This window comes from Saccostrea echinata, unplaced genomic scaffold (genome assembly GCF_033153115.1).
Source record: "Saccostrea echinata isolate AGI-Se365-2 ecotype Australia unplaced genomic scaffold, CSIRO_AGI_Sech_v1 ptg000019l, whole genome shotgun sequence".
NCBI classification, from domain to species: domain Eukaryota; kingdom Metazoa; phylum Mollusca; class Bivalvia; order Ostreida; family Ostreidae; genus Saccostrea; species Saccostrea echinata.
In genome coordinates, this window is record NW_026889768.1 from 4293769 (window position 1) to 4320947 (window position 27179).

The 27179-nt window shown below is 34.6% G+C and overlaps 1 protein-coding gene across 1 annotated transcript; it reads right to left on the bottom strand.

Moving 5' to 3' along the window:
* Positions 1-959: 959 nt before the first annotated feature.
* Positions 960-27179, bottom strand: LOC133189767 (uncharacterized). The gene is made up of 11 exons (XM_061325168.1): positions 27113-27179; positions 25472-25724; positions 24129-24171; positions 22365-22643; positions 21593-22039; positions 7186-7431; positions 6415-6957; positions 6145-6254; positions 4499-5695; positions 4269-4305; positions 960-2832 (listed from the first exon to the last, which is right to left on the bottom strand). The coding sequence occupies exons 3-11, from the start codon at positions 24142-24144 to the stop codon at positions 1976-1978; spliced, it is 3732 nt and encodes a 1243-aa protein (XP_061181152.1). The 5' UTR covers positions 24145-24171; positions 25472-25724; positions 27113-27179; the 3' UTR covers positions 960-1975.

The window sequence follows — 27179 nt, forward strand, 5'->3', positions numbered from 1 at the left end:
GGGAAAACTATAGACTAAACCCTATTCTACATGTACCACACTGATAATCATGTTAATGGTGTTCATGATGCAGACATCCTCGGATTCAAATATTGACCCCTGGAGTTAGGGTTGGACAAAAATAGGGACTCGAATTTTTACTTAGAAATGTATCGTAAATTACAAAAAATGAATATATATTACAAACAAACACACGTAGAGGATCATATTTTTACAGGGGTCTTTTTCTACGTGAGGGGAGTCGCAGAATTATGAGCATTTAGTGGATGGAATGATTTCCTACGGTGAAAAAAATGACCAGATCTATCAAATACACTGTAATTTAGACACAGGGTCATATGTCAACAAAGCAAATTTACCCCCGGTCATCTGTCAATGGGGGGGGGGGGGGGTCAATAACGTCGTTATTACTGAAGTGAATTTACCCTGTCAGTTTCTCTTTCGGTCTATTTTTTTCTTGAAATTACTTTGAATATACATGTATAAACATTATTGTCGTTAAGTTTTTACAACTGGTATTTGCCAAAATAAAAATCTTACAGTAATTAAAAAAAAAACATTTACATAATTATGTTGAATACCTCTTATATGTCTCTGAGTTTGAAGTCCCGACTACTCTTTATTAAATATAATTTATTAAATATAATTTTTATATTCTAACCTCGATATTTCGAATCCTCGGATATTTCGAAGTATTAGATTCAAATGGAAAATAGTTTACATGGTTGAAGTATGTTTATCAAAAATGAATTTTATGCCTAACCATTATATGAAAAAAACTTGAGACGAAAGAACAATAATTTATTATCACACCACAAAATATGATAATAAGATTTAGTGTCATACATACATGTGTATTAAATTCATATTTGAAAACATAATGACGCGTTGCTTTTTAAGTCAGAATATCACCTGTTATATATAATTGAAAAAACAAAATTCCATCAGCAACAGTTATCATTATTTAAAATACTAAATGCACCAATGAAAAACAAACTGTAAATCTTTACATAATAAATTATTAATTTTTATTAAAAGAGATAGAGACAACTTTTACAAAACACTGTGTGCAAACGTTTTATATCAATAATTTTAGTAGCCATAAAAATGACAAAAGAAAATAAAAGTCAATATTTGTGTCATAATTTGGTTTATCAAACTGACTATATAATGGTCTATACATTTTAAAATCAGTTTCTCTGGAAGTTATCCCTCTTATCAGAGGGTTGTTCCACCTTTCAATGGTGCTAGTTAAAAAAAAAACAAGAGTAATCAAAGGAATCAAAGGATTACAATCATCAGTGGACTTTTTGGAGCATAAAAAATTAAATATATACTAAGTAAGAATTTCTATTTTAAAAAGAAAAAGTATTGCATCAATCAAAAACTCATTTCCTTAATTAAAATGTCAGTATGTAATTTCTCTAATCGAAAAAAGTTTGTTGGTTTCTGTATCTTTATCTGGGAAATTATAAAAGAAATTTAATGTTTTGTAGTTGGGTTTGGAATTTATTTCACGAGTGGGTCTAGATTTTTCGATTTCCCCCCTTTGTTTGTTTTTTCGCAAAGCAGTGTCGTGGGCTTTGACTTCATAGTTGAGCACTTGTGAGACGTCATAGATAAAGTTTTGTGAAATTGAGAATTGTAAACGTGGAATTTAACAACAATTTGGAGAAACTTTGGCAGTAATGTCTCTGTCAAGTTACTCTTGCTATCCTACAAAAGGTTAAGGGTCATTTTTTAGGACACTCTTCGTGAAGGGACGGGAAATCGAGAGTTATGCCGAACTTTTGATATTTTTCTCACAGTGTGAAAAATATCAAATTGATATATATTCACAGTGTGAAAACACATGACTTCTATTTCATAGATAAATTACAGTATTTCACAGTTGAAAATGTTCTAATAAGTAAAACAAAATGTTAAAATTTTTCCGCCGACTATTTCATTCAGAAAAACTGCCCGTTTCGTGTGATCAAATACGCTCTAAATACTTGAACACTCTTATCATGTTGGCATTTTTCTGTATCAAATAAAGCTTATTTGCGTCATCGACACAAATATTCCTGACATTTCGTACATTGTCATTCCTTGTTAATATTTTTGCAAGTATATTGCCCATTTGATCAAGAACAAGAACCCCAGAACTTTTGTAGGACGCGTTGCATACCAAGACATTTCCTACATAATCAACAATAACCCCATGAGGCCAAAAATCATCTGTCTTGAAGTTGAACTCTAAATTTGCATATTTATCTACAGCTATTAGCATTCTCAAATGGTAGTCTGATGCAAAAATTTTCCCCTCAGAATTTTCTGCTATATGATGAGGGAATCGGTACAGAGGTTTATGTTCAGCATTCCACTGGATCTCCTGCAAAATTCTGTTGCCTGTTTTTTCATATCGCAAAATTTTTGCCTCCTCTTCCACCAATTTTTCATTTTCTATCTTCCTTGTAAGCCCAACAAATATATTTTCTGTAAAACGCGACGAATGAATACAACGAGGAACCCAGTCTCCCGTTCTAGACAACAATCTGATACTCCCATTATCTTTTGCTTTTTGTACAGAACGTTCCTCTGGATCTGTGAACAAAAGCTCATTGTTTTCATTCATTGTCAATCCTGTTGTATAGGCATCGCATTTTATTTCACTGAGAATTTTTCCTGTGGAATTAATCTGGAGAAATCGATTGTCAAGATCGCTTATCCATATGCTATTGGAATATTTGCAGGTTATGTGATGAATTTCTTCAACATCGATTTCAATTTTCTCTAGTTCAGTCACTTTCTCCAGGAGCCTGTATTCACACTTTACTTCGCCATACTTGCCTAAAATAATTATTGGTTTACATGGTTTACCTTATTTATAAGAAAGAATTAAGAAGAAAGCAAGAGGTCCATGGGCCACAATGCTTAAAATATGACCCTGCTGTTCTTCATCAGCAGATTTTTTCTCCTCTATATTACTATGTAAAACTTTAACTCCCTGTAGTGACCCCAACCTACCCCCATGTACCCCATCAGAGGATTCTTCTACATTCATATGGCTAATCATGGCTTTGCTGTTTTTGAGAAGAAGATTTTTAAAGATGTGGCCCCTCCCTACTCCTTGAGGTCATCATTTGAACAACTTTGAATCTACACTACCTGTGGATACTTCCATATCAATATGAATAATCATGGTTTTGCTGTTTTGAGAAGATTTTCCCCAAATATATCAATATTTAAAACTCTGTTCGTCCATTGTAAGGCAATTCTACCTCCATGGGTCATGCTTCGAGAAATTTGAATCTGCACTATTTGAGGATGCTTCCATATCAATATGGCTAATCATGGCTTTGCTGTTCATAAGGTAGATTTTTAAACATGCTTTCCTATATATTACTATGTAAAACTTTGATCCTCAAAAAAAATTTTATGACCCCACTGTACATAAGAATTTTAGAATCTTCTCCTTAAGAACAGCAAAGTTTTGATTGGTCATATTTACATAGAAGCATATACAAGTAGTGTAGATTCAAGTTTGTTCAAATCATAACCCTGAGTAGGATGGAGTCACAACGGGCCATCAAAATTTTACATACGAAAATTTAGAATTTTTTTTTAAAAAAATCTTCTTATCTTCTAAGGAACAGCAAGGTTTAAATTAGTCATATTTTCATGGAAGCATTCTCGTGTAGTGTAGATTCAAGTTTTTTTCCCTTCAAATATTGAACCCCGTAGGAAGGGTGGGGCCACAATGGGCGATCAATATTTTAGAAAGGAGTACATAGGAAAAATCTTTAAAGAATAGCAACGCCATGATTAAGTCATATCTTTATGGAAGCACTTTAAGGAAGCATCCTTAGGTAGTGCAGATTTAAGTTTGTTAAAATCATGACCCCCGGAGCAAGGATGGGGCCATAATTGGCGATCAAAGTTTTACCTAGGAGTTTATAGGAATTCTTAAAAAATTAAACAAATAGGAATTATTTTTGTAAAATCTCTTACTCAAAAACAAAATAGCAATTTATGGAAATATCCCACAGGACGTAGAGTGGGGCCATGATATCTGATTGAAGATTTACAAAGGAATATAGAGAAAAAAAACTGTTGGAGGACAGCAGGGCCATAGTAACTCAGGTGAGCGATGTGTCCCATGGACCTCTTAATTTCTTTGTTATTGAAACGACTCATGTTTGAGTTCAAATGATTAAGAAAATAAATAATATTTCTGCATGTTTTCAAACAATTTATTTAGGTGAAAGTTTACACTCAACACTCACCGACGGCTTTAAATACGTGATCTTCTTTTTCTTTACTCTGAAAATAATTTTTCATGTATGTTATAGTTCTAATTATGAACTAAAAACCTTTCTTTCTTTCTTTCTTTTTATTTTTTCCTTTTTTATTTTACATATGAAAGCAAATTCATGTTCAAGAAATCATATACAAGTGCAATCATGTAAAATATAGATCTGCAGATGATGCCAATGACCAGACGATATTTACTTACATTCCAAATAGTATAAAGATTATCACATTCGACAGTGTGCGCACGGTCTTTACAGCCTGAACATTCGACTTTTCCACGTGAATCCAAAAAAAATTCCTCGGGAAGAATTGATGATTCCTTTCCAATTATATTTCTACAACGTATTCCAACACGGAATTTCATATGTCGATCCGTGGATTCAGATGACACAGTCTGGAGAAACCTTTGTATGCCGTCTCTAACTTCTGTTACAAGACTAGAATCCAGCTTATTGTTTTCAAGCACAAATACTCTTATTTCTATGGAATAATGTAAATTTTCACCAGAAAAAAATGATGTATTTTTGTCGGAATATTTTATTATAATCTTGTGCAATACGTGTGATAAACTTGATTTGTGCTCCAGAATGACCGCTGTATGATATACACACTCTAGCTGCCTTTTCCAGACCTTCCAGCCACAATTGTTAATGCAGTGAGTAACAAGTTGAAAGAATATTACTACTGGGAGGAATTCAAAGGCAAAACAAAGTGTAGAGGACATAGTACAATTTTGAAGAATTTCCCCTTCCTCAAACGTTTGCTTGTTCATACAAGGTACGTACCAAATCTTATCTCCGACTTCTGCCAGCAATCCAAAGCGAGTCATATAATGAAGCAGTGGTGTCTCATGATCGATATACGTCTGTTTTCTTTGCCACATTGATTCCAGTAAATCTTTAGTCAAAAGACCAGTTTTAGTAAAATCTTTCCATTTTCCACAGCATTTGCTGTCAAGTCTGGCTGGACTCTCTGGGTCAATTATACACTGAAATGCGTCAATAAACCACTGTACATTCAGAATGATAAACTCACTAGCAGGTTTAGTTGTCGTGAAAAGGATTATCTTCATTTCATGGAAAAACTTTAAAGCTGTCAACAAATCATTTTGACTGTCAATTCCAATGGATGTATTTCTTTTTATTTCTTCCCAAAGATCTAATGCCCTTATCACTTCTTTTTTTATGTTTCTCATGTTAACTTCCAGTCGCAACCAGGAAGTTGGTATTAATTTCCCCCAGTGAAGCTGGTCTTTAAGAATTTTAACAATGGTTCCATTAATTTCCTTCAAATTCTTATTTGAAAGTTTGGAAACTGCAAAAATTCTATCATTTTTTATGTGTATTCGAAGAGGATCCGGTAAATCATTCATTATTTTTTCACACAGCGAATTCATTTCCTGAAAAGTGATCAAACAAGTTATTAGCAAACTTCATTCATATTTATTTTTCAATGAGACATTGACTAAAATTGTTAGAATTTGAAAATATGTTTTAAACCCAATACAACAACGTCCAAAATGAAGACCAAAACGTGCATATGAACAATTTATCGCTAAATCCTTCAGATCTAAAATAAATCTTTTAACAAATTAAAACATACTTTTTACAGGATTTATTTATATATTGCATATAAAATTACATATATTGCAATTATGAGTGGCTTGAAAATAAATCCCCTTTATGAGAGAATCAACTTCAATCAAAACTAATAATTTTAGGCCAAAAATAGCTATTTCTATATTTTTGTTAGCAAGTTCCTTCTTTCAAATGAAATTCTTTAAAAACAATTATTCACTTATGGCATGTTTAAAGAGCAGTTAACTTTTTATGAACAACGATAAATTACCTCTTTCTGTCTCTCTTTTGGTATTTTTTCTGTGTGTGAGGCTACTATTATAACTGGTGCGTTCACAGAACCGAAGGTATGAATTGAAGACATCCAATATCTTATGTAATCTGATATTAAGATAGAATACCTCAATTAAATAGCCCATTACAATATCTATAGCTGTAAAAAAAAATTACTAAATTACAAAATTATACTTTCATTCATTAGACTATTTCTCTATTAAAAAAAATATATATCTATTAAGAAATAAATAAAGTGACATAATACCTATGTATCTCCAGTCTGAATATATAAGATCTGCTATTTCGCAAACTTCTTTGGCCTTTGAATAGAAATCTTTTGAGTAATCTACGACTAAAATGTAAAATGCCCGTGGACTTAAGTAAACATGATGACATGCGTAGTATACACTTTGTCCTCCAAAATCCAGAATAGTTACAATTTTCAAATCTTTTTCTTGGATTGTCAATGAAAACTTTTCGTCCTCCTCCTCCATTTTCTGTGGTTGGACTCGGATGTTCTTTGGTAGCACATTACTGCTCAGCTCATTCTCAGTATGTGATGTACATGCATTTTGAGGATTTGAAGATGACGAACTGCTAATCACTTGTGTGGATTCTTCCTTATCATCGACAACTTTTGAGCTCGTTGATGTAGTTTGCGAAATTTGTTTTGGTTCTTCGTGTATTTTGATTGCAGCTAGGTCGTTTTCCTTTTGATTATTTTGACTTTCTTTAAGATCATTTTGTGATTTCAGTGAACGGATTGACATGTTCAGAGCTGGTCCTTCCTTTTCATGAAGAAGGCAAACTTTCAGAAAAAAAATATATCTATCTATCTAATATATATATATATATATATATATATATATATATATATATATATATATATATATATATATATATATATATATATATATATATATATATATAATCTTTTCATTTACATGTATGTACTTAGATTCTTTTTCTCTACAAAAAGAAAAATTCAGACACATAAAATTATACTGCGGATAATGAAATAGAAGGGAAAAAAAACCTTTGAGCTGTCCTCCCTCAATGTCCATCTTGAAAAGGTTTTGCTGTATTTCTAAACTTTTTGTTTGTGTAGTAGTTAGGTCTCGATCTCCCTTAAGTTTTTTAATCAAGGTTGTTTTTCCTGCGCCAGCCCAACCAACCAACATTCCTTGTCCATGGAACACTTGTGTGCCACCTATCTTAAGATCTCTGACAAAATTTTCTCTATCATTTTTTCCCATAAGCAAAACTTCCTCCGGGATTTTCACTAAATGTAAAATACAATAAATATTGCTATAATATTAGTGCAAATGTATGATACAAATTGACTTTAATATATTATGTTTGTGACTGCATAATACCTTACTTTTACGTAGATGAAATTTTAAGCTTGTATGAAAATAAATCGAGACCGGAATAACGACATGGATTCTTACAGATATTTACCCATATATATATATATATATATATATATATATATATATATATATATATATATATATATATATATATATATATATATATATATATATATATATATATATTCATTAAAAAATTTTTCCTTGGTATAGGGATAAAATAAATTCCAAATTTAAATGAAAAACTCAAACTTTAATCTATAGCGCTTTCGCACCATGCGGGCTCATCAGTAGATTTGAAATAATAAACAAGTTACATTATGATGTCATTCTCGTGACGTTATGAAGGCAACCCATCATACATCATTCATTGTTAATCTAAATTGTCCTCCTGATTTAACTCCAAAAAAAAAGTTACGTGAAGCTGTCTCAAATCCTATTAGACAACGCCTACAGGTAACTATATTCCCCATATTTTTACTTTTTCTTATTAATGTCTTCCGTCTTCGCGGAAGACCTTATGGTGATTCTACTGTTTAATCTTATTAGTAAGGTCTTCCGACTTCCTTTGGAAGATCTTATTGTTTTCCGTCTGTATCTTATCATTAAGGTCTTCCGACTTTCTTCATAAGACCTTATTATCATTATTATTATTATTATTATTATCAGGAGAAAGAAGACTCTTCTATTGTTAAATCGTTTCTTTTTAACTTTTCTTATTATTCCACCTTTTCTTTAAAATTTTTGTGCAGAAGATATCTCCTTAAGGACAGACGATACGTTCCTCAATAATATATAAATTGTTCTAAGATTTTGTCACTGAAGTATTACAACTTTAACAAGCTTCCTCGCAAAAAATTGAGGTACCTTACCAGGCATTTGTGCAAGATACCAGAGGGTGATGTTTCCTATAAAATCCTTTTGAAAAAAACCTAATTTGCCAATATCACATTTTTTAGTGTTTCAGTTTTTTAAAGACAACCAGCAATAGTCCGGTTCCGAAATACCGATTTCGTAAAAATTTCCGTCAACAGTTTAGATGTTACTTTTGACGCAATATTTACTTCCGGGGAGTTCAATATTTTCTCGACGTACCATGTGTTTATCATGTGCAAAGCGTGGTTACTGGCTTGAAGATTAAAAAACAGGTGAGTTTTCATGTTTTCCTTTAAATATATGATTAATTTAAGCATTTCATACTTTGGTGTTAATCAATAGAAGCTACGTTTGTTTGAAACGACAGATATGGGGGGGGGGGGGGGAGGATAGCATGTCGAAAAAAAAAGTATTTTGGTTACATGTTTTTTTTAACGCAGTTTACAAAAGTGTTAATTCTTATCTATTTGATGTGTAGAAGTTATTGTTCTCAACTGATAAAATCAAATACATAAGTGATTAACTGATTAGTCAGTTAATAGTGAAAATTCATGAAACCAGAAAACTTGTAAATAAGTATTTTCCTGACCTTAAATTAGTCTACTTACTATGTAGATAACACTGTTTAAACCTTGAAAAATTGCTCAAAAACGTATTAGGTTGTAAATAAAGACATAGCCAAATGTAATATGTTTACAGTTTCCTGAATGAACTCTGTGTCAGAAGATATAGGGTTGAAAATGAAGAAAACTTTTTTCAGTGTTTTTTTTTTTTATTTTAGTCATGTCATCTGATTCAGACACAGAGAGTGAATACTGTGATGCAGAAAAACATCTGTCATTGGATGAATTGAAGTCATTAAGAGTGGCAGAACTGAAGGAATGGTTATCACAAAGAGGACTGAAGAGGTCTGGAAACAAAGAAGTTCTTATAAACAGAGTCTACAGGGCAATGAGTAATAGTATAGACTCAGATGAAGCTAGCGATACCAATGATTCTCCTTCAAAGAGTGATGAATCCATTGTTCCAGTGCAAACATTGTCCAAAGATTGGAAATCTATTGAAAGTGAAGACATTCCTGATATTTCAATCAAAGATATTGATGCCTACTTTTTATACCATAAAAATCCCACAGGAGGAACAACAAATTTTGAACGTCAAATGAAGAAGGCAAAGAAATTGAGTAATGAAGGATTTGTCAAGGACATTGAATTCAATGAAGTGAAAGAAGAATGTAAATACTGTTATATTAGATGCAATTGTATGCCTTCAATGAGACAAAATGTTATTGTTGGAAACTTTGGTAAAACTGCAAATTTTTATTCATTACACATTTGTACTATGAAAACATCTGGGCATATTCTTCAGGCAGAGTGTAACTGTAAAGCAGGAGCAGCAGGACTTTATGCGCATATAGGTACCTTATTGTACACATTAGTAAAAACTAAAAGGGCATGCACAAGTAATGAATGCAGATGGGATCGGCCCAGACCACTGCGGAGGAAACCTAGTCCAAAGCGAGTATGTGATATAAGCTTTTATAAAACTGATAAAGAGAACCCAGTGGAAAAAGTGAAGCCTTATCCTGGTGTTTACCAAGCCAAGATGATAGTGAAATTTTTTTAAACGAGATTTTAAATGGTTTGAAAGATCTATATCCCCAAAGTGTGATTTATCAAACTCTTACTGCAAAACCGGCAGATATAAGTTCTTTTCTAAATCTTTTCATTCCAAATTTCATGTACGCAGATCATGTGGACTTAAATTCCAAGAACTGTATAGATACTTTTTATAATTTTCTTTCAAATTTGATGGTTACTGATGAAGTAAGTCTTAATTTGGAAAAAGGAACAAGGGGTCAACATATCAACCAAAACTGGAGAGAGGCAAGAAGTTGTCTTGTTACAGCCTCGGTTATGGGCGAGGTTGTGAAACGTTTAACTACCAAACCTGACAATCTTGTTACAAAAATTCGCGGGTATGTAACCATTCCAGATACTGTGAAAAGCTTAAAATATGGTCGTAAATATGAACCTGTGGCTGTGGAACATTATGTTCAGAACCATATGGAAAAGTGCAAGAAAGTTCAGATAGAATCCAGGGGTCTGCTTGTTAATCCAAAATATCCATATATAGGTGCAAGTATTGATGGCCTTGTCATTTGTGAGGATTGTGGGACTGGGTTACTTGAAGTTAAATGTCCATTTGGCTCTTTAAAAAGTAAAAAACCATGGAGGCATATGGTACCTACAGAATGTGGGAAGGATGGAAATTTTTTTTGTACAGAAAGCAATGAAAATCTGTTTCTGAAAGAAAAACATAATTACATGTATCAAATACAAGGACAATTAGCTATTTATGAACTTGAATGGGTTGACTTTGTTGTATGGACAAAGAGAGGAATAAGTGTTCAGAGAATAACTTTTTCACCTGAAATTTGGAAATATATGTTACCAAAATTGAAAGCATTCTATCTTAGTGGAATTATACCAGAACTGTTTACCAGTAGAGTGAAACGTGGTATTTCTTTATACTGATTGCATGGACAAATTTTAATGTTTATATTTGGGCAATTTGAAACTTATTTTATGCTGAAAACCAGGCCTGAAATTGGATATATACTGTATTAAATAAAAAAAACAAAATTTTGTTATCTTTATTACCCTTATTCTAAACTTGTACAGAACACAGCTCTCTATATATTTAGTAAACAACAAAGGGTGGATCACAAAGCTAATGGTGATGTCGAATAACATTTATATTTTGGACAGTTCAACTTTAATTTCTTTAGCTCAATATATACATGTATATACATTAGTAAGATTTTATATAAGTTCATGATGTTTAACTAATACATGTAATCCTGAAGCCTCATATTGAATATCCCTAAATAAAAACTATTCACAACTACTGTATATAATGTTGTGTCGTAAGCAAAGCTATTCTGTACAAGTATTAAACAGCAACTGCATAAATTTATTTTTTACTGTAGAAGAGGTGGTAACAAGTTGGTTAATGACACACATATAACAATTAATTGTTCCGACAGATGTGCTTCCGAGAGAGGTAATACAGAATTCAGAATTTGAAAATTCTTAATTTGCTCCATTTTCATCTCTACTACTATTCTAGCTGAGGCAATATGTGCAGTTTTAAAAAACTCTGATGAAGACATTTGACTTTTAGTTGACACCCGAGGAGGAACATTCAAACCAATATCTGCAGGCAGTAAATCTTCTATGGTAAAACCCTTGTCTGCCATAATAACATCACCTGGGGACAATTTAGGTATTAAGTCATCATTTTGAACTATGTGCCTATCAGATGCATTCCCTCCCCATAACCTAGATACAAATGATACCATCCCATTTGGTGTTACCCCTATAAGTATTTTGAATGTATTGTGATGCTTATACTCGGACCAAGTTAACCACTGAGCTACAAGAGATGATGGTCTTTCCACAAAAAATTCAGTGCAATCGACTACTAGACGAGTATCTGAGTGATCGTTAAAGTGTCTCGGTAAATTAGCAAGTATCTGTTCCCATGCAATTAAACCTCTAGTATGATCATATATAAAGTTCACCCAAGTATTGAATATTCTTGATACACTAGTTTTTGAAATTCTAAATATATCAGCTAAATGTTCTTGATTCAGTCCGAGTCGGAGTCTCATGCATGTTAGTAGGAATTCATCTATGGGTCGTAGAAATCTTTTTTCCCTGGTTTCTGATGGCCGTCTTGATGATATTGCTTGTCACCCATTGAACGTCTTTCACCTTCCCAGTAGTGTAATTTTTCTGCACCATGTTTTAGAAGGGTTAAAAAGAACAACCATAAAACTTGGAATGTAGGGAAGCCTGTATAAAAGCGAACTTTTTCATCACTGTTCCTGATGTCTTCATAAACCATTCGAGGCAAATCACACTGAACAGCAGCATCATTGGTTGAGCAGAAAGAGTGACCTGCTTGTACTCCCACATCAAATGTGATGTTGTAGGGACTTGTACTGGTACTTTTATGTACTGTGTTTGTTGTTTCAGGTAAAATGTTTTGTTCAGAGGTATTTTCTTTAACAGGTTCATTTTCATTACAGTCAACTGATGTACCTTTTTCATCAGGATAAGTACTGTCACTGGAACTAGTCTCTGAATTAGTAATGTTGCTAGTAGAATCAGTGTGTCGTGTTAATGGTCTTCTTTCTTTAATTTCTTTTACTGGTTTTGATGGAAAAATTGTTGGAATGGATTCGTCTGTGAAAGGGGTTTTAAAATGAGCACTGCATATTCTTGAACTATCGCTTATAATAAAATTAGCCCTAACAGTTTTTACTTTGCTTATCCATTGACGTCTGATATGCGCTTTTTTCTGGGACATGGGAAATCTATGGAGAATGACTTTTGAACCGTCTTGCTGGACAGAAGTAGACGTATTATGGCACAATGGGACGCAACAATACTTTTTACCCATGCTAAAAGAAAAATAACAAATATCATGAATATAAACTGTACATTTTTTTTCTTAAATCAAACATGTCGATCTATAAATCAGGAAAAGATCAGGTCGGCAAGGTATGAAACCCTCGTCCTCGACATAAGTCGATAATATTTAAACGTCCTAGGTCATTATTATCTATAAATAGCGCTGATCTTAACTGTGTTTTTCTGTGCACTAAAGGGTTAAGGTAAAGCGTGAACTCCCCGGAAGCGCCATGCGCATTATAAATATCAAACTCGAAAACGGTTTTTTACGTAAAATAACCATTGCGGAATCGGACTATTAGTTTAGAAATCAGAAGGTAATTAACATTTTGAATATTTTCCATATAATATGAAGATATGCAAAACAGATATTTGAGGAATGTATCGTCTGACCTTAACTTTTTGATCGATTTTCATAAAATTTTCAGTGATGACGCGTTCTGATGAAATATTTGTAGATAACGAACAGTATTCAAGCTCAAAAGTCCATTAAACAATACAAAATAGGAGCAGAGCAAACACGGACCTCCAAAACATCAGAGGTGGGATCAGGTGCCATGGAGGAGTGAGCATCCCCTACCGACCGGTCACACCCGCCGTGTACTCCTTGTCATGATCAGGAAATAACGGAAAAATCCGTCGACAATTCGGTGTGTAAATAAATGGCCTAACAATTAGTATGAAAAACTTCAGTCAGCATTTGACTCAAAGATAAATTGTATTTGCTGACAAGGTCATTGTATTGACCATAGAACTTACGAAATGATGACTTTAAACGAGACAGCTGATATTCTTGTTCCATCAACTTGTTTGTCAATAATTTACCTCGTTTTAGAAATTGTACATACGTAGAGCATGCTCTTGTGTATCGAATCAACTGAGAGATATAAACCCCGTATGCAGGTGATGAAGGTATTTTGCTGCATTAGTAAGGGAAGTTGACGATTGAAAAGTTATCGCGTTTATCTGAAGATCTGACGCATAAACATTTATCATAAAGCTTGGTTGTTTACCATTACCATTAACGTCTTTTTCAAGTAAAATATCCAAATATGAAACAGATGTGTCAGATCTGAGGATGATCCTTTCTTGTTCAATTCCTCACATTTCACTTCTGGTCGGAAGTTGTCGGCCTTTAATCCAATTTTAACTGACGATTTTGTCTGAACAGAAATTCAAAAAACGACAAAGTTAGAGTGCTGATATTTTCAGCGATTATAGATCACATTTTGAAGTTCTGCACCTGAATTTTCAAATTTTCCGAAAGTGCCTAGTATGGAAGCTTTGTAGAGGTCGTTTAAGACATGAACCAGGTGTAAATTTTCGAGACATTTTTATGATATCTTCAAAACTAACTGGAAATTACAGAAATTCATGACAGCGCTTAATTTAGCCATGCGGGTAACAAGAACTTTATGAGTAAGATCTTTGATTTATTTTCTGCAAAGTAAAATTCCATCTAGAATCCTACGCGCAATTCCTATCATCCGCTCCCACACACCTCCGAAATGGGAATCTTGTGGTGGGTTGAAAACCCAAACATAGTCATTTTCTGCTAAGTACTTCTTTACAGAGCAATCTTCTGCCACAACACAGGTCATGCCCAACTCTTTCACTCCCCCGATAAAGTTTGCACCACGATCTGATCTGAAGGTTTTTACTGGCCCTCGAATAACGAAAAAGCGCCTCATTGCATTGATAAAGCTTGAGGTGCTTATTTCCTCTAAAATTTCAATGTGGACTGCCCTGCTGGTTAGACACGTGAAAAGTACCATCCATCTTTTTTGTGTTACATGACTTCCTCTGGTCTTGCAGGCAGTGATGCTCCAAGGACCAAATACATCTACCCCGACAAAAAGGTAAAAGGGGGTGCAGGACATTAGCTGTCCTCGGCAATTTTGAGTGAGCAGAATGTATCACGTAATATTTTTGTAGATGACACATTTCCCCCAGAAGACTGTTGATTAACTTTTTCGCTCCCACAATCAGTCCTATGTTGCATAGTTACCATTCTGTTGGGCGTCGACCTTAATGAAAGATCAGTTCCCTGCAATGCAGAGCTAACAAAATTGCTAAATGACTTCCCTTCGGTATCAAGATAGGACAAACTTCAATCTGATTATGTGATCCGGTTTCACGTCTTAATCTTCCGTCAATTCTGAGAAGACCTCTGTAATATAAAAAAAAGGTGACAAGGCCAAGACGGAGTTTGCTTTCTTGATTGCTCTCCCCTCCATAAGGCTTTCAACTTCCTCAAAGAAGAATTCTTGAACTGCCTTCATAATGAATTCTTCTGCCTTTTTGTAAGCTTCAGCACTCTTAGGTATTGAACACTGGTGCCATCCCAAGCAGCTACTGGACTTGTTAAAGGCCTCAGCAAGGTGCTGCAATCTCGCAATAGCTCTGGCGAGTCCAATTCAAGTGGAGAAATGTCTAAATCGCTCGCACCATGAATAATACACTGCATCTCTACAAGTCGTATGCAAGGTCTTCACTAGAGGCCTCACTTCCTTTTCTTTTTCCACATCCGCTAAGGGAAATCTGTCAGTGGAATATACTGATTGGTTAGGGATGTTGTTGTCTGTGCTTCTGAGAAAATAGTCCACATAACCAATTGCTCTCTTGAAGGTCGCAGGGCTTGGTTTTTTTCCGAAGGACAAAATTCCCATTCATGAGAAGTTGCCTGGCGTTTTCTCTGCCCTTTTTCCTATATATATATATATATACACGTATAATCATCTGAGCTCATTACTTATTTATCCAAGCACGAACTTCCTGTCTGAATACATGGTCATGCCATCTCTCCGATCATATATCTTGTTCAAAATTGTAGTCTTTAGCTGGAATGCCAACACAGCGGCACACAGACGCGGAATTGCATGTCCCTGTATAGGTGCCACCTTTCCCTTTGCATGAACAAAGTCTAGGTGATGAGAACCGCTAGCTTCGAAGGTCTTTATGTAGGCCACAGCACAAATTGCTTTTTATGAGGCATCAGCAAATATATGCACTTCTCTGAGCAAGACCTTTGCACTGTTAGAATAAGAATAAGCTCTAGGTATTGCTATATATCTAAAGTTAGTAATGACTCTCGCTACTTACACTTTAGAGAGTACTGGTCCTCTTGGAGTGGGTCAGTCTAGTTTCTCCTGACATCAAATTGCGTATTGTCATTTTTCCTTTCACTATAACAGGTGCAAGGAATCCAATTAGGTCATAAAGGCTGTTGATAGTTGCAAGTACTCCCCTCTTTGTATATGGATGAAGAGTACGTGAGACTTGAAATGTAAACGTCTCTGTGGACACATTCCAGCTCACACCAAGGGTCCATTGATGGGTTTCATCCAAATCTAGATTCAGATCCTTGAGGTTCTTGGCTAGGTCGTCCTTTGGAAATGCAATGTGAACCTTTGAGTCATTTGAGGGAGGTTTGTGCAACCTGATGTTCCCTTCCTCCTTAAGATTTTTTCTGTGTTTTGCAAAGTAAGTTGACTGCTTCCACAACCGTATCTACAGTTAAAAGCCAATTTTCGACGTAAAAGTTTTTACAAACAAATTGCCGGACGTCCTCATCAGCGTTTCTTACAATTCTGCCAAGTCCTGGTAGCCAAGGTAGCTACTGCTGGGGATGCACTATTCGCAAACACATGTCTCTTCATCCTATACTCTATGAGTTCTTTCTCTATATCATTGTCTTTGTGCCATAAGAATCGTAAGTAGTCTTTGTGACACACTAGAAATGAAAAACGGTAAAATATCTGCTCTACGTCTGCTGTAAGCGCTACGTGGAACTGGCGAAATCTTTTGAGGATCCCAAAAAGGCTGTTTACCAAGTCTGATCCAGTAAGAGAACACTGTTGAGACTGAGTCCATGAATCTGGGCAGATGAGTCAAACACACATCTGATGCTTTCTTTCCTTGGGTGTTAAACTGTGAAAAGGGGCAAGTTCCAGTGTTCTTCCTCTGGAGGAGAGAGCGATGGCGCAATCTCAGCATTACCATTATCCAGAATCTTGTTCATGAATTCCACAACGTGATGTTTTCATCAGGGTCCTTCTGAAGTCTTATAGTTAGTAGTTTCGCGCTTTGAAGTGCATAAGTTCTATTGCTCGGAAGGAGCTGTCGGTTTTCTCAAAATGGAAGTGGTGCGCACCAACATCCTTCAGAATCCCTTTGATTTGTGCCAAATGTTTCTCTTAACTACATTTAAAACAAATCCCTCTTGATTGAAGGAATTCCCTTCCCTTTGGTACAGTTTTCTTTTGGAAGGCACGACAACAATTCAACGAACGGTCAGTCTCATATAAGGGACATATTTGTGCATGTTCTGACTTGTCCATTTGCGTAAATTTTCCTTGCGGACACAGATGATGCGCTTGTAGGGTACAGTGACTTTCGTCGACTCCCATCCCGAACAATATTGGTGGTCTCAATCACATTGTCGTCGTAAAAGGATGGGTCATTCCTCATCCGTGCTGTGTCATGGAGAAATGGAACGGTGGAAAGGTCATGTAGTGACTTTCTTAGAGTTGTTTGCATACCTGGTCCACTTCTCTTGGTAAAGGGATATTGACATAATGAGGTTCACTCCACTTGATGAGTCAAAGTATGCGAAAGGCGAAGAGAGATGTGGGATTTCTTTTGCTGCTTCTATTCCCGAGATAATGTTCACTAAGTCATACAATCGTTTTTTGTCTCTAATACTGAGTTTTGGGAAGGCAGAAAGTTTGTTTTTCAGTGCTGCTTCGATCATATCCGGCCTCCCATATCTGTCCTCCAAGCGTTCCCATAGTTGAGCTAAGGCACCATCAGGATTCACACTGGCGTCCTTATGCTTTGTCAATATCTTGATTACTCAGGTCCGAGCCAATTAGTCAGCACAATAAATCTCTCTTTGTGAGGAACTTAGACGACACTTCATTAATGTGTCCATTGCTTGTGTCCTGTTTTGGTACAAATGGTGGTGCCATAGGAGACAGTGTTGTGTTGTTTGGTGTGACACTATGTTCCTTTCTATCCAAAAAAAAAAAAAGCTTTCAGCTCTGATTGTTCCTCCGCAAAGTCTTATAATCTTTCTTGAGCAACTCGTTGGAGGTTTTGATATTCCTTATCCGTAAAATTCTCATCTGATACTTCATCTAAAAACTCCAAACTGTTCATTTCAAACTGTGCCTCCTCCATTTTCCTTTTGCACTGAGGTACCTTGAGGCCTCGGTCGAAAAAGGTCTTGTGTCTTTCCATTCCATATTCCTGTTGTTGGTATTTTTTTCAAACTTTTGCAGCTTCAAGTTTGGCCAGGTCATTTATTTTTTTAACCGATTTTGTGTAAACGTGTTCTCGAAAACGGATCGCTCGATTTGCATGAAACTCTCAGGTATGATAGAAAATTTAAACAAAAATTGATGATGTCACTTCCGGTTTGGAGATCTCAGCGATTTAGTGATTTAGTGAGAAAATCTTCGAATGAAGTAAATCCGGCAAAATTGGAAATAGTACAGAAATTGCTTATTTTAACAGATATTACAGTGGCTGCAACGTTATTGTTGACAAACCAATCGTGTAGAATCGTTCGTGTAACGTGCGTGATCGTTCGTGTAACGTGCGAGATCGTGCGTGTATCAGACTCAATCGTTCGCGGTTTTAATCGTGCGTTAAGAAACGTGTACATTTCGTTTTGTAAGTTTTTATCGGAATGTTATTTGTTATACAAGCATTTCGCTTGTCGGTTTTTTTTTTCAATCCAAATAAAATAAATGAAGCGCGATTTACATAATTGAAAGCAGAACGAACTAATTATCGCTTGGAAATAAGCGATATAGCAAGTCGTACAATATTATGTTCTCGTCAAATAGCGTGGTTTTTTGTGATAAACCGTACTTAGATGTTTAAGGATTTTTTTCTCTAGTGTTAATTATGTTTACTGCTAATTATGGTCAAGATATTTTTAAAATCAATAGATCAAAATAGATATATTTACAAATAAATAAATAAACAATTCTCAATGCTTACAAAAATATTTAGTCGGCGAATGTACATGTACACGACATGATTGTCGGGGTTTCGTTTATCAGTGTTTATCTCTGGAGCTTACTACTTTTAATTATTTTTAGAATTTCTGCAAATAAATGATTTGTAAAATAATTGTTGATTTTAGAGATTCATGGTAACATGGATATAACTTATAATTTAATTCATTTTTTTTCTCAAACTTATCCCTTTCTGCATATTATGAAATCCAATTCAATCAAAACTCACGGTCCACCTACATGTACATCTTTTGATAGAACCAAAAAAAAAAAATCAGTTTTCTCAAGTCGGAGAATTACGTAAATATTTTTTTTGTAATCTAAAATAAGTAATAAATCTTACATGTATTTAGTTTTAGAAATACCCATTTCTATTTTTTTTTTTCATTTTTCAAAGTCGATGAAATAATATCAATAATTATTTGAAATCTAAAATAAGTATTAAGCCTTATTTCGTTTTGAAAATATCCATTCCTAAAGAATTTGAACTATTTTGCGTGAAGAATCGTGTGTTTGCGTTAGCAATCGTGTAACGTGTAGAATCGTGTGCGTGAAGGATCGTTCGTGTAACAGATTTTATCGTGCGTTAATCGTGCAGAATCGTTCGTGTAACGTGATCGTTCATGTAAGTTGTCAACAATAACGTTGCAGCCACTGTACAAATAAATTGAATTATAAATGTCACACCGATGGAGATAGCCTGAAATAACCTATTTTGCAGATATTGACGTACAATCGAAACAAACTGGAAGTAGTTAACAAGAGGTCCATGGGCCACAATGCTCACCTGAGTAACTTTGGCCTTGCTGTTTTTCACCTGACCCCTCCCCCCCCCCCCTTGTAGTACTTATTGTGGCCCCGCCAAATCCCCAGGGGTTATGATTTAAACAATTAGAATCTACACTACCTCAGGATGCTTCCACTTAAGTTTCAGCCTTTCTGGCCCAGTGGTTCTTGAGAAGAAGATTTTTAAAGATTTTTTCTGCATATTTCAATGTAAAACTTGGATTTCCTATTGTGGCCCCGCCCAACCCCCCGGGGTCATGATTTGAAAAATTTAGAATCTACTCTACCCCAGGGTGCTTCCACATAAGTTTCAGCTTTTCTGACCCAGTGGTCCTCAAGAACAAGATTTTTAAAGATTTTTACTACATATTTCAATGTAAAACTTGGATTCCCTATTGTGGCCCTGCCCTACCCCCAGGGGTCATTATTTGAACAATTTAGAATCTACACTACCCCAGGATGCTTCTAAATAAGTTACAGCTTTTCTGGCCCAGAGGTTCTTGAGAAGAAGATTTTTTAATGACCCCACCCAATATTTGTCTTTTCTTGATTATTTCCCCTTTGAAGGGGACTTGTAACAATTTAAACTCCCCTTCACCCAAGGATGCTTTGTACCAAGTTTGGTTAAAATTGGCCCAGTGGTTCTTGAGAAGAAGTTGAAAATGTGAAAAGTTTACAGACGGACGGACGACGGACAATGGGTGATCAGAAAAGCTCACTTGAGCTTTCAGCTCAGGTGAGCTAAAAATTGCTTCCGGATATCTTCCCAGAATTCGATTATAAAAATGTACCAAAGACAGACCAACATAATTCGTCGAATGACGTTCGCCATAATGAGAACCTTCCAAGCAGTGAAACTGAAAATCGGAAGGAAGACCTACTTGATGATTTGCAACGAGCTTTGCTCCAGTTATATTTTTTCTTCCTGGGTACTTTTTTGTCCATGAGTGGTCTCAACAACTTCTCATCCAATTGAGCTAAAACCTTTTTAGGGTTAGTAGGCATTTTGTGAAAATCTGCGGAATGAAGATTATTTTGCGCACACATGCATGCACGTGCGTGCGGGTGCAATGAGTGAAATGACTGATATACTTGATATAGCCGTAACTTTAATATATCCTATGAAATGCTTTGATACTCAGTATGAAGAGATATATTTGTGATTTAGACAAGATGGCATAGTTAAAAAGGCATAAACGCACGTGCATGCACGTGTGGTTCGCTCTTATTTGCTGAATAAAAATCTCAATAACCCGCCCCCTTTTTTTTTTTGCAATTTTGATCATCGGTATATTATAAGGTGTTCTACAGTATGCTATTTACGAAAAAAACTGGAAAACACGTACATCCACGTTTACTGTAATTTGATTGGCTAAAATTTCTAAATAGCTATAACTTTCTTAGTTTTGAACAAAAGAGAACGAAATTTAGAATACAGATGGGTATAATTGGTTCCTGCATAATGCTACTATCAAAATTGAATACAAGGACATGCATGCACACGTGCTTAAATCTGAAATTGATACTAAAAAAATGCTTGATTTCTGGTTGACAATGTTAATGTAATTTTTGGAGATCAGGTCTTCCAACAATCTGTCGGAATTCTCATGTTTACCAATTGCGCCCCGTTATTGCAGACCTCCTTTTTTAACAATTAAAAATAGTTAATTCCGTTCATACGTCGACTCGATATGTCGACTCGATATATCCTAGTGAACTTGAAATATATTCATATCTACAATCAACTGCCCGATTTTCAAGAGTAAAGTTTTCTGTACATTGCATTATTGATTTTAACGATCTCTCGTCTCGTCAACAATGTGGATGAATCAAAATTTTAAAGTTAAAACTAGTAATACGTTTAAACATATTGAATATACTTACATATAACATGTACTTACATTTCGCAGATATAAAAGCAAATTGTGAGGGGTCTGGAAGAGGATAATGAATAACAAAATCATAGCCCATCCTCTCAATGACAGGTGCTAGTTCTTCTCTTCTTAATTCCTGCCTGCAGTAGTCCTTGATATTTTCTAATTCTGAATGTTTGATAAATATGTCGAGGAAACCATCCCAAGATGTATAGATTTCAAGCTGTTTTTCTTCTTCTGCCTTTGTCTTGAATGATATGATATCATTTTGGACATGAAATATGTCAGTCTCGGAGGAAGCAATATCTTTTAGTGATTGGAGAGAGGGATGATCTTTTAATTTGAATAGAACACTCAGTGCTGTAAGTGATTCATTTATTGATACATCTTCGTGCAGACGCATTTTGTACTCACTCTGCAGCAACATGCAACAAATCAAAACATTTAGCAGGCAAGATCGATCGATAAACTCATCTGCAAAATGATGAAAATGAATATAAGTCAAATCTTAACAAAAATTATATTTTACGTAAATTAAAACTTCTCAATAATATACAATGAAAAAATATACATGTAACTACAATGTCAGTATCCAAACACTCCTCAAAACCCCTCATACAAATTTTTAAAAATCATCTTGAATTCTTCATAAGTCCATTTAGCTATACTCGACAATGTGATCTTCAGTTGGGTTGAAAATCATTTTGTTTTTCTGCTTCAGTGTAATATACAGGATGTATTTTTTTCGCAATAATATTAAAGGGTTTTTTTTATAAAAGGGCATAGAAGTGTACATTACCTATCTTTAATTTTATGATATTGCTCTCGATGGTTCTCTCCCTCGTTTGAATTATACAATTGTATTTTCCCTCAACTGTCTCATCATAATCGCTAATTTTTAGAATGAAATATCCGTCCAGTGTCGAAGTACGTATTTTGTCACTTTCCTTTACTTTTTTACCATTCTTTCTCCATGTAACAACTAAATCACGAGGTAGGTCGTAGATTTGTGTGGAACGAATGAGGAAGCCTTCGGTTTCAGTTTGGCACAGCGCCAAAGAAAAATCGTCAGGTAAACCTTTAATGATTTTTGAAAACATGTTATATATTAGACATACCCTTTGTTAAAACACGAGACTGGTTGTACTTGAATTACCATTTGAAAGAAAAATTTAGTGATGTCGTTTATGACCCTATTAAAAATTATTTGTGGCTACAGTTTAGATACAGCATGTCTAATGCTGATTGATTGTATAATCATACTACGGTATCATCAATCTTTCTTTTTTTCTTTGGGACCACATTTTCTTATTTTTTATGCCCCGGGATCGAAAGATCCCGGGGGTATATTGTTTTTGTCCTGTCTGTCTGTTTATCTGTTTGTCTGTCTGTCCTTTGTCAACTTTAACCTTGTCCAAAACTTTTGATTGGTTGGAGCTATGACTTTCATATTTCACATGTGTATTTCTTGTGACAATACCTATCTTTGGGTACCATCATATTTGACCTTTTGACCTTGACCTTGGAGTTTGACCCACTTTAACAAAATTTTATGAGACTTTAACCTTGGCCATAACTTCTGAACAGTTGGTGTTTGGGATTTCAAACTTCACAAGTGTATTCTTTGTGGCAAGGCTTCCTTTGGATACCAACTTTGACCTTTTGACCTTGACCTTGGAGTTTGACCTACTTTTCAAAAACTACAACCTTGGCCATAACTTTTGAACGGTTGGAGTTAGGAACTTCACATGCGTATTCCTTATGACAAGACGCCTCTGGATATGAACCTCTTTGACCCTTTGACCTTGACCTAGGAGTTTGACCTACTTTTGAAAAACTTTAACCTTCGCCATAACTTTTGAATGGTTGGCGTTAGGGCTTTCATTCTTCACATATGTAATCCTTGTGACAAGACCTTCCTTTGGATACCAACCACTTTGACCTTTAGACCTTGACCTAGGAGTTTGACCTACTTATGAAAAACTTTAACCTTGGCCATAACTTTTGAATGGTTGATGCTAGGGCTTTCATACTTCACATATGTAATCCTTGTGACAAGACCTTCCTTTGGATACCAACAACTTTGACCTCGACCTTGACGTTTTACTTTCTTTTAAAAAACTTTAACCTTCGCCATAACTTTTGAACAGTTGCAGCTAGGGCTTTCAAATTTCACAGGTATATTCCTCGAAACAAGACCTTTCTTTGGGTACCAACATTTTTCATATTTTGGCCTGGATTTTGACTTGCATTTAAGAAACTTTACTTTAACCTTCACCATAAGCTGCCATACGGGGGCATCAGTGTTTCTCAAACGCATCTTGTTAAATATTAGAATAATATTTCTAACAGTAAAATCTATGGTTCGTGGTCATCTAAATTCGTGATGAAACCGTATTATTTTTTTCAGTGCGTATAGCTTTGATTTGAGATATGAGTGTTTCACAAGCCAAATGTGCATATTTCTGCATCCTCTTTATTTATAAATTATTATGATTTGTGGAGGCAAATTGATGATTTTCCCCCATAAATTCAGTAAATTATTTGTATAAAATTAACTTACTTTTACGGAGAAGCATTTCATTTTCATCCGAGATTTCGTGAGTCTATTTCAATGAAAGAAAGAACTTTTAAAAGTACAAGGGTCTCATCTCTCATTTAATCAATATATTCACTTAATATTTGCAACTTTAAGTATTATTCCAGGGACCTGGTTTTTCTTTCAAAAGAATTTAAAACGAAGATCAAAATTTCATCCGTTTCTAAATCCGTCCTACCCAATATTTCCGATTTCAATTGTCTCTAAAAACGTATTTCCAAATTCTTATAAAATTTGATTAAATTCCCCTTTCTGACTAACGTAAAGAAGAAAATAATTAAATATTCACAAAAACTATACATGTATTTTTGTCTCAGTCGTAAGCTCTTCTGTAAAACGGGACCGTCATGATATTTTTTCCTCCTTGTCAAGAATATGTTAGCCCCCCCCCCCCCCTGAAATGACTTAAAATGGTCCTGGATTCAGCATGATTAAAGCATTTATTTAGCTGTTGTAAAATTTAAACAAAAACGCTGTTTCTTCAATCCTAATTTCAGGGGGTAGGGGGTGGAGGGGGAATCAAATAACTCAATGACCAACAAAGAGGCACAACATTTTGCAGCGAAATTTGTGTTTTTGAATTCGTTCTGGTGAAGAACATGAAGAAGTGAAGAAGTCAAGTGAACTATCATTTCATCATAGCAATGATAACTAAGATAACATTTATAACCTAAAGGCCTTGCTCCATTATCTATAAATAACTAAATACAGTCAATATCAATTCGTTCGAGCAGGGACATATACCTCCTTCTTTTTTTGTGTTTGTTAATTTTGATTATGAAGAGGGCGGAAAACAACTGAAATGCTGTCATAGATTGATCCGGAAAGTTCACAACCTTCTGCCAGCTAATATTTTAAGTACATATCATTGTTGGGGCTTTTTTACTTACCTGCACTGATTTAGTTGTAATTAATTTATACTTAATAGAAATGTGGACAACAAATAGTTATCAAGCTCAATGTCCAATCAAACAATACAAACTGAAAACAGAGGTGGAGTCAAGTGCATTAGAAGATTGAGCATCCCCTGTCAACCGGTCACACCTGCCGTGTGCTCTTTTTCATGATCGGGTAAACAAAAAATCCCTAGAGAATTCAGTGGGAAAAGTATGGCCTAAAATTTGTATGAAAGACGTCAGTCAACATTCGACTTAACGATAGATTGTAGTTGCAAACAAGGTCATTGTATTGACCATAGAATTTGCGAAATGTTGACTTTAAACGAGATTCTTAAAATTCTTTTATCAACTTTTTTGTTGAATGCGTATATTTTCTAAACAAAATCAAAATATTTGTAGCATACTTACTTTTTGTTTTCGTCGTTTCAACCAAAGAATAAATCCGCCTATTAAAAGAATTATGATAATGGTTACAACCACCGCAATAATATAACCTTGTTGTTCTTCTGTTGATACCCGATTTGACGATGATGTTGAATTAGATGAAATGGTAGACTGGTGTGTTGTTGATACAATTGCGATGATGCTTTCTTCATTTCTATTTGTAAACCTTTCCTCATCTGTTGTATTGGTAGGTACAATGGTGAAACCTGTAGTCAGTCTGTTAATGTTGTTGAAATATCAAATAAATAATTGATACATTGAAGCATATGTTAAAAAAGAATAATTATTATTATATGTATTAAAATGGAAATGATTGTTACACCGACCTGTGCGACAATGCATGGAGAGCAATCTATATGTAACTGATGTTCCATTTCCTTGTACAAAGGTTTGTTAAATAAATCAAAACTGGAGGAGGTATTGTCATGTTGTAAATTTTGAATTTACCGGATGGCAGTAAATACAAAATTTACAACATGACAACTATGCCACCCGGTAAATTCAAAATTTACAACATGACAGTATAGCATTCAGAAAAGATTTTCGCATGTTCCTTTTTAAGGACATACGCAACGAACATGTACATGTACTCTACATGTACCTTTCCCAATTATAATTTTCCAAGATATTCCTAATTTAAAATCATACTACCATCAGATGTTCCTAGACAAAAAATCAGCATACATTACTTGGAGTTTTGAACTGTTATCAAATGATAAAAATCCTTGTGTTTTTTAAGAAAATTAACAAAAATATAGTTTAGCTAGTATTTCCTGTAAATTTGATTTAGAGGTGTACAACATCCAGGGATTATAAAATTGCACAAAGGTTCTTCAATTATTGGAACTCTTAAATTATACAGGGAATAAGAAATTTAAGTTCAAAACTACGTTGCGTTGTGGCAACGACGATATTTTGAGTCGTAGTTTAGTGTACTTGTGTAGAATGTTTTATTTGAATCAGAACAAAATTGTTGAAAGGGTGGCGTTTTGATTAAAGATACTTCTTCTTTTTTTGTATCGATGATAGTTTTCATCGTTAATACGTATACAGAATGATATATCTTACTCCAGAAAACACAATTTTCTATCCATTTTCGTAACAACGAGTTTTAACGTTTCCCCTAAAATCCCATGTCTGCATCGAATGTGTAGAATTCACTTGTTCACATATATTTTATGATAATATATTGGCCATTCAGTATATAACCTGGTATAGTTTCATTGGCTTCAGGTTATTTAAACAATACAATACTTTCTATGTTGTGTTTATACGGATTATGACGGTTGCAGCATAGTAGGTAAAAATACACAGTCTGTCTAATATACAAGTATGTTAATTATTTTTGCGATGATTGCATACGGTAAAACCTGTAGACAGGAGACTAAAAGATATCAGGAGTCTATAAATTTGAAACCTATTGCTATGTGAACCTATAGTTTGTGATGGTTGCTCAAACCATTTAATTGTGTGATTAAGTTAGGAACATACGGTCCTCTAGAAAATGTTAAAACTACATTGTTCAAATAATGACAAACCCTATAATAATCAAAGTAACATACAAGTGTTTGATTACCAGGTTTGAAAAAATGTAAAGATAAATACCCTTTTTCTTGTGAGCATGTTACTTCTGCCAAATAGCATTTGTCCTTAACATTTATTTGCAGACAGC

What these genes read in the sequence shown, in the direction of transcription:
- LOC133189767 (XM_061325168.1), bottom strand. An exon ending in TATCATAAAATTAAAGATAG is followed by an intron (nt 22,040 to 22,364) that starts GTAATGTACACT and finishes ATCATTTTGCAG; the next exon opens with ATGAGTTTATCGATCGATCT. An exon ending in TGAGGGAGGACAGCTCAAAG is followed by an intron (nt 6,958 to 7,185) that starts GTTTTTTTTCCC and finishes TTTTTCTGAAAG; the next exon opens with TTTGCCTTCTTCATGAAAAG.